Below are 9,080 nucleotides of genomic sequence, written 5' to 3'. Positions count from 1 at the left end.
CACTCTTTCAGCAATCACAATCAATCAAATTTCAGCTTAGAGGTGTGTAAGCAAGGATCCACAATATACAAAGCACTTCTAAGAGAGACCACTTAACAAAAAAGTATGTACATGAATAGTCAATGACAGTCATTACCGTCAAAGTGGTTTACTGATCAGTGCTTGGCATCATTGTATTTTTGAATTCATATTTAAAAGTCCTTATTCAAATTTTATACTTCATTAGACACTCTTTTAGCTTCAGATGGGTTGCCTACTATGTTCTCATAAAATTAGAGGATTAGACTTAGGGACTGAAGGGTCTATAGTAACGTATCAAGTACTCCCCTTAGATTCTGAAGGATGAAGAAGACATGCATTTAAATGCTTTTCTTCATAACATACCTAGGTGAAGGTATTAACTATATACAAGGGTATGGGGCTTTCCCCTCCTCCTTGTATCTATATGTTTCACCATGAGACAGGTTTCTCAGCCTGAATTTACCCAAAAATGCTTTGTTCCCATGCAACGTTATGATTTTGAGAGACAGACATTTTTCTGATGCCAATTCTATGTACAGCCAGAGCTCCTGGTCAGAGTTAACCTTTTTGAATACACATTCTCAAGCTCTAGAACCAGCTCAGCTAATTGCTTCTCTTTTTCTCAATGTTTTATTAAACCATTATTTGCCCAACAAGTATTCTAGAAGTTGAAATATTACAGCATGGAGATCTTACCTCTTAAAAAAATTGGATCACATCCTAAATCCTCTGCTATACAAATAATAAGTAATGTCTTATGAACTAAAGAAAGCAGTTAATAACTAGCCTTCCTTACCACAAATTTTATTATTTTTTCACCACAATTTCTATCATGAAACGCTGGCCCTAGGGTTGTAAGTTAAATTAACTTGTCTTTCCTTCCTCTTCTGTCTTTTCCAAAGTTAGTTAATATAGCTCATAATTATAAAGTTTTCTGTATATTCGTTATCCCTTTGGACTAGGTCAAACAGCCACTGGCACCCAGGAATTAGATTGTATTGACTTTTGAAACTACCGTGTATAAAGAAATGCGCATTTGACCACAAAGATAAAAGACATGAAAGAAGTTAGATTAAAAAGCTGCATATAAAATAAACTTCAGGGACTTGCTTGAAGATTAAATCCACTTTCTTTTCCAACTGAAAACCGCTATTCTATTCAGTATATATGTCCAAATAGATTAGAGAAATAGAGTAGTTAGGATAAATTATTAAACCTTTTCATCGTAAACGCTTACCATGTGGTACATTTTACTAGGATTAGGTTTTTCTACTAGCTGAATTCCAAGTGATGAATACAGAAATTCTGGCACTGGCATTTTATCTGCAAAGGTACAGCAGAATTTCTAGTGATTCAGCTGTGTTGCAAAAGTAAAAAAATAGTCTAAAAACAAATGGGTTTGGAAATTTTTCTTTTCAGGTATATGTTAGCAGAAGAGAACATGTACAAAAAATAACTAATTGCAATAGGTCAGCTCACAGCCCAGGCGGCCAACCGTATTCTGGGCTGCATCAAAAGAAGTGTGGCCAGCACACTTCTGGAAGTGTGTTGTTCTGGAAGGTTGTTCTCCCCCTCTACTCTGCTCTGGTGAGACCTCACTTCGAGTGCTGCATCCAGCTCTAGAGTCCTCAGCACACGAAAGGCATGGACATGTTGTAGTAGGTCCAGAGGAGGGCCACAAAAATGAACTGAGGGCTGGAGCACCTCTCCTATGAAGAAAAGCTGAAAGAGTTGGAGCTGATAAGCCTGGAGAAGAGAAGACTCCAGGGAGACTTCACTGTGGCCTTTCAGTACTTAGAGGAGGCCTATAAGATAAGGACAGTCTTTTTAGTGGGGCCGCTGCAGCAGGACAAGGGGTAATGGATTTAAACTAAAAGAGGGGAGCTTTGGATTAGATACAAGGAAGAAATTTTTTGCAGTGCAGGTGGTGAAACACTGGAACAGTTTGCTCAAAGAGGTGGGAGATGTCCCATACCTGGAAATATTCCAGGTCAGATTGGATGGGCTGTGGGCAACCTGGTCTGGTTAAAAATGTCCTTGATCATTGCAGGGGCGTTTGAACTAAATGACCTTTGAAGATCCCTTTCAACCCAAAGCATGGTATGATTTTATGAAGAATTTCCAAAATCTATTTTCTGTGTAATTAAAAAATATGCTTGTGACAAGAAATATTTGCTTTCACCAAGTAACCCTAGCAATGGTCAGACAATTGAATTTCAGTGGTGGAATGCCCTTGGGACGTCAATGAATCCATTTTCCTGACCTAAGTCAGGATCAGCTATACCTAATTCATCCCAATCACAAAAATTTCACAAGCTCCCCTGCAGTCTATTCCAATGGTTTAAAAAGTTTTTCTACTCTAAAAAGTTCTTCTACTCTAAAAAGTTTTTCTACTCATGCCTTATTCGACCTCTTATGGCTTGTCTCCTAGAAGGGGCATAGAGGACTACTTTATTCCTTTATGTAGTCATTTGCACATTTGCATTTAGACTTCTTTTCTTTAAATATTCCCATTTGATACAGACTTCTTTTTTCCTCACTCTCATTCCCTGTAAATTCTCATAATAAGTCCATATCATCCCTTAAAACTCTGTTTGCAACATGAAGCCTAGCTAGTAACGATTGAGAGCAGATGAAGGATCATATCATGCAAGTTATAGACTTGTTTATCCAAACAAGTTTGCAATTTCCCTTTTTAACTGCAGCATGATATTGACCCATATGAAAATTGTGACCTTCTATAACTCCAAGGTCTTTTTCCTGGGAACTGCAGAGCCATTCACTTCCCATCTTGTGTTTGTGAAGTTGATTACTCCCAGCTAAATGTAGTACCTTGTATTTGCACCTTCCAACTGTCCTGTATTCTCCAGATTCTTTGTCCAAACCATTTAATTCAATTTTAACTCAAAACATATCCTCAAACAAATTTGCAGTTTTTCCCAGGTTGGAGTCTTTTGTAAATTTAATCAAAACTATGTGTTATTCCTTCTCAGTGCTGATTGAAAACAGGAGAACTGAAATCTCTCTCTTAAGAAGCATATGCCTGAACTCAGATAAAACCCCTGCATTAAACAAGTGTAGCAAACAATATAAAAGCTGCTGAGTTTTATGGAAAATTATACAGTTATACAAAATGTCATTATATACAGAGCTATATCAAGACATTCTGGCATCCAAAACTCATCTATCCTTGCCATTTTCCTTATGCTTTTTCCACTGCATCACTGCCTCTTTTTTACATGATTTAGTACATTTGCAGCCTCCCTTCCCAGACAACAGAAACAGCAGCATCGAAGGTAATCCTTAGGTATAACTGCACCCTATGGATACCATTTTTATGGTTGTAAGTATGGACCTCTATTCAGTGAGTCCAAATAACTGAAAGGCAAATTTCTTTTCAGAGGCCAAACCCAGCTTGCACAGAATTACAAAAATTATGGTGTGTCTGGGGTTGTGTGATAACCACATGTATAAATATGTTGCTACTGCAACAAAATATAGAACCTACTCATTGCTGTTTTCTAATAAGCATCACAATAATTATAGGAGATTTTTCAAAAAGAGTCTAATTTCTTTGTGATTACACAAATGGCGTAATGAATTCTGAGAAGAGAGGAATTCTTGTTCCAAATTTGAGACTTCATCTGGTGGTCATTATATGATCCGTAGTGTTTTGTCTTTATCAGTAAAGAAATCTAGCCAGTGAACACAACTATTTCACAAATACTATATTACTAATGTGATGGAGACATTCCTTCAGAGTGAATGAATATTAATTATTCCTTCACAGTTACATTCATTTTGGTTTTGAAAAACTTGAGGAAAAGAATGCCAAAATTAGAAGTCATACGGGGATACTGAAACATACCTGTGATCAGTGCACTTTCTTAGTTGCATTTACAGGGTACGGGGAAAAACATTAACTGTGTACATATACTGAATAACATTTTGATTTTAGATTAGCTTTTAATATACATATATATCATATAGTTTTCAGGAATAGTCAGTCTTTTAATTCTATTTTCAAAAATCTAAAGATCACTGTATCTTTAGTGAGGAAAATAGACATGCAAACTAGATTGTCTTTAATGGTAATCACACCTCTTTTCTTTTGTTTTCTTTTTGGTCAACCCACCCGTTTTGATGAAAGTATTTTGAGGGAGTTCTTGATGGAAGTGAAATCAGTGAAACATTTCAGCATAGCAATGGCTTGAGATGTGCAGGACCTATAGACGGGACTTTGCCTCAAATCTACAGTACAAATTTAAGGGTAAACTATGAAGAAGATGTCCCATTTGTCATAATGTGATATCCAATCATTAACAGAGGCCCTGTCCTTTTGTCTGAAATAATGTCTTCCCATGTGAACTCCATATACCTTCATTGCTACCTGTATGTGATGACGTGAAATGTTAATAAAGGTACCTGTCTTGTTAATTTTGTAATATTTAAATCTGGATTAAAATACAGTATTAAAATTTTACTTTCTGCTACTTCAAAGGAACAGTGACATCAGTTCAAGGAGAAATCGGTTGCTACCAGATCAGCATTTAAAACCAAGGTGTTTGTAGTGCAAAACAATTCAGTAACACTTCTCAAAAACTAACAGTAAAATATATAGTGTTCAAATAAACAAAACCAAGGCTGAAAATAAGTCTCCAAGTTGTTGCCGTGATCTACAGTCAAAAGGCTATGGAGTTATTTTCAGCCCTTACGTATATTTCTCCTCAAGAGAAATGTACTATTAAATATATGAACAGAAAACAGTGTAGTCACAGGGGCACAGAAACTGACAGCTTTCTAATACTTTGTAGCTCACATGTCATAGAACAACGCTGATGTGAAAATAATTGAAATTATTTCCTTCAAGTGTCCAAAGAATTATAATTTTCTAAATAAAAACTGTTGTCTAAATTTATTTCCATTCAATTACATTGATTTTAATAGAGATTATAAAATATATATATGTAGCCGTATGCAGAATAACTTTCAAATTGTTAATTCCAAAGCCATATGTGTGAAAAGCACATTCATATTGAACTTCTGCTGAAGATAATTCATAAGATTTTAAAAGCTGTATCAAAAATCTAGAAAAAATAATTTATTTTCTCTCTTTAGTGATGAGGCACTAAACAAATACACACAAAAAAGAGTTTCATTATTACATTAAAAAAAAATATTTTTTTTCAACCAAAATGTGGTACTTTTTCAGGACAATTCAGTGTCCAGATTCTCTACTGGGACATACAGGGTACTTCCTTTAGATGATTTCAGCAGCTATGGACTTGGACATGTGCACTATGAGAAATGTTTCTAGTCAAAAAGAGGGACTGTAGCCAAGTCAATTGATGAAAACAAAGGGGGTGTCACCTTTTATAAAAATGCCATCGAAATAGCACTCAAAAGTTAATATCAATAATAACAGTAACTGCATATTTCCTGCTTTGCACAAGTACCCTCAGATATGAACCTGAGGCCAAATTCATGATTTTTCTACATTATGAACCTGCTGGAAAACTTTCAGAACCACATTTTGGATATTCCAGCAGGTACCCCAGAAAAAAATCGTGGTAGTTCCTGGCATGTTAAAATGCTCCACTAGGTGCCCTTTCCTATATAACCTTTATCCCTAGCCAGACTTTGGTCTGGCTTGGAAGGCTTTAACCATCATCCCTGCACTCGTGGAGACACTACACAACAGACACTGAGCAGAAATGCTAGACTCCTAGGAGGACCTTCACATCACTTCCCCAGCGACAGAGAGCATTTTCAAGCATCCTATCTGCAGACTAAATTCAGGATATCTGCAAGCAAAAAATAATAAGCAGAGATCTGGCCTTTAAAACCATTCTAGGGGATCACTCAATTCAGGTAAGCATAAAACAGATACAGCAATGTTTTAGTATATGGTGCATCATCCTGAAAACATACACAACTGAAAGCTGCTACTTAGAATAATTATTTTACTATCTTTTCGAGCCTGTGCAATCATAAGCATTATGATTTAGTGTAAATTCTCACAATACTTGTATTAGTAACTTCTATTAACTGGAATATAACACTGCAACTCTTCTGAAATACAACTGCTACAAAGATGTTATTTCCCATTATTTTCTGACAGGAGAGGAACACTACTGCAGTAATTAGATCTTTGTTTTATCACGTCATCAAATAATGATCCTATCATTTTGTATTTCTGTTATTCATTTTCATATTGAAATCAGTCAGTGGTTTTTCTTCTTCCTTTTCTTTCATTTTAATTTTTCTTTAGTTTTTGTTTTTATAGGAGCATTCAAACATAGATTTGAAGTTCAGTAGATTTAGTGAATTTTATTAGTCTATAAGTTTATTCAATTCAGATATATGAAAAACTATTGCAGTTGGGTGATAATTGCAGCTCTGCTGCCAACTAGTTCACTTCAAACTTAGTAACTGACCTGCATTCTCTTCTAGATAACTTATTCAACTAATGTTGGTAATAAACATCATTGGGATTATTTTAAACAACTAACAATGTAATTAACAACGGTTCTTCTAGCAAATACTACTTAACTGAAACTTTTGATATGTCTAGAGTTAATTCTCCATTTCAAAACATTTTCAGATTTTCCAAGCATCACAAGAATTTTCAAAATGAAAAATTTGGGAGCTTAGATTTAAACTATATTCACTGAGAAATTATATTTGTGTAATGTAAGAGGTTTAAATAAAACAAAAATGCTTCAGGATTAGTGAACTGAAACACTGGTTATTTGACTTGCTTTGGTAAATAATTTTTTTTTCTTTTGTTTTAATTTAAGCTAGGAAGATATTCAAAATATCAAAAAATCTCTTACAAAAGGAAAATCATCTGCTGTTAAATTCTTTTTTTTCAACACTTAATGAAACTATTTTCCAAAACATTTATTTAAGGAGTAACATATACATAATGCTTAGTCATACTCATAAAAATCTATAATCCAAAAGCAGCTAGGCTAAATTAAATATGAAAAATGGGAAATCCTGATTTTAAAAGTAGTATTAAAAAAATTGTGATTGACATCAAAATCACACAACTGTCCTTGAATAGTGTATATAGTGGAGGAATACACTGGAATATATTTCACAACTAAATTTGGCCCTGCCTTTGGTCTACATGTCACTTATTTGCCTTCATTTGTACCTCCTACAATATGTGTCTCCAGATGCAAATACATGCTATGAAAACACGTATATCTTCAGACCATCTACTTTTGTGCCACATGATTAAAAACCTGGGTTCTCTTGTAGCTCCCTTAATTCAGAATACCTTGGCCAGTTGTCCCCTGAATTGACAGAAGAGTATTTCAGAAGACATCTGGACTTTAGCTTTCATTCACTTTATTTTAAACTAAGACACTTCACATACTATTCTCTTTATCTATCTATCTCATGTATTCACAGGTAACAGAAGAAATAAGGCATACAGATCAAATTGACTAAACACACAATGACCAAGTAGGCAGAATTCCCACTAATATAATTAACATGAATATCATTAGTGCTTGTACAATGAGTGTCTGCAGAGGCCAGGATCCTATTTTGTTAAGCCATGCACAGAATTAATGGCTATAATCTAAAAGACTATGTGAAGTTTACCCAGTTGAAGACTGCAAATATTTCCTGTAAATGGGGACAATTAAACCAAGTCAGAAGTTGTGTGTTTGATTATCACTAGTTTACTAAGTATTCTCTTTTCTTTAAATAGATTACAGAACCTATACTCAAATAGGAAAATTTTGTGCCTGTTAAAGCTGCTGCAATATTTTTGACAGGCACTGATAGGGCTGAATTTTCAACCAGTTAAGATAAACTGTGGATTCAAGAAGTCACTGTGGTAATGGTGCAATACTTGCTATGTAGCAGCTGGTAAGATTTCTGTAAATAATAATAATTTAAAAAAACCTTTTTGCTTTTTTCTTTCTTCTTTTCTTTTTTTTTTTTTTTAACAGGATGATGATGTAAGGGAAAGTCAGTTTAGCTTTACAGCATATGGAATGGGACCATGTCTGCAAGCAAAAGATGGAGTGACACAAAAGGGGCAAAATAATCCTGTTCAAGCTGCACCAAAAAGCCCTGATGAGATGAGAAAGGTATTCATTGACCGGGCCAAGAAGATAGACACAATATCCAGAGCTTGTTTCCCATTAGCCTTTCTGATTTTCAATATTTTTTATTGGGTAATTTACAAAATCATCAGGCATGAGGACATTCACCAATAACAAGATTGAGGCTTGAGGAATGTGTATACATACAGATCTGGCTGCCATGTTCAACAAGAGGCTTTGTTAGAAATGCGCATCAGAGGAGTGATTGGCAGAGTTAAAAGAATTAAAGGTGTCAAAACAAGAACCTTCATGGCCTGAATGCCCAGTCGCAGTGGAATGGAAGAATCACACCCAGAGAAGATACATCTGCCATTGCAAACTTTCCATGTCAAACTAGATATTAACAACTTTTTCATTGTAAATCGCTCTACTGAAGCTTTACTGCCAGTAATTATACAAAATGTTACATAGTGGTATAAATGTACAGTACTCTCTGATGTTCCTTTTTTTTTTTTTTTTTTTTTTTTTTTTTTTTTTTTTTTTTTTTTTTTTTTTTTTTTATTCTGGTGTATTTTTAATTTTAAAAATTGAGCCAGAATGCCCTAGGTATATCCCACAGTATTGCAAAATAGATTAGTATTTGTCACCTTTATTTCAATTTTACAAGATAATGACAAATTACTGATTTGAGATTAGAGTTTTAAGGACTTTTTCCTGTCTTAGGGATACTACTTGTGGTTTTGCAATGAGCACATTTGTCACATTTTAAGTTATACTATCTATTCAATGTATTTCATATTACTGTTCTCCTGGAAGATGTATGTTGAAATAACCTCAGACAGCACAAGATATCTACAGCCTAACAGTCTGCATATCACATGGGAAATATATTAAAATTTGTAAAGAATTGATTCCTGCAAAGGATTTTTTTTTAATTACCTACACTTTGATAATCAAAACTTACAGTATTTTTAAATCCTTTTTATATTTTTG

At 34.5% G+C, this 9,080-nt stretch overlaps 1 protein-coding gene across 1 annotated transcript in view; it reads left to right on the top strand.

Annotated features, from left to right (window-relative positions):
* The window catches only part of LOC104499212 (glycine receptor subunit alpha-3), a 36,688-nt gene extending 28,172 nt beyond the window's left edge, over positions 1–8,516 (top strand). Inside the window, exon 7 of the mRNA XM_010142686.1 lies at positions 7,992–8,516. Coding sequence (XP_010140988.1) covers positions 7,992–8,261 — 270 coding nt within the window. The 3' untranslated portion in view covers positions 8,262–8,516. The remainder of the gene's footprint in view (positions 1–7,991) is intronic.
* Positions 8,517–9,080: the final 564 nt, after the last annotated feature.

Source organism: Buceros rhinoceros, unplaced genomic scaffold, assembly GCF_000710305.1.
Source record: "Buceros rhinoceros silvestris isolate BGI_N320 unplaced genomic scaffold, ASM71030v1 scaffold5319, whole genome shotgun sequence".
NCBI classification, from domain to species: Eukaryota; Metazoa; Chordata; class Aves; order Bucerotiformes; family Bucerotidae; genus Buceros; species Buceros rhinoceros.
This window is presented reverse-complemented; position numbering and strand designations above follow the sequence as displayed.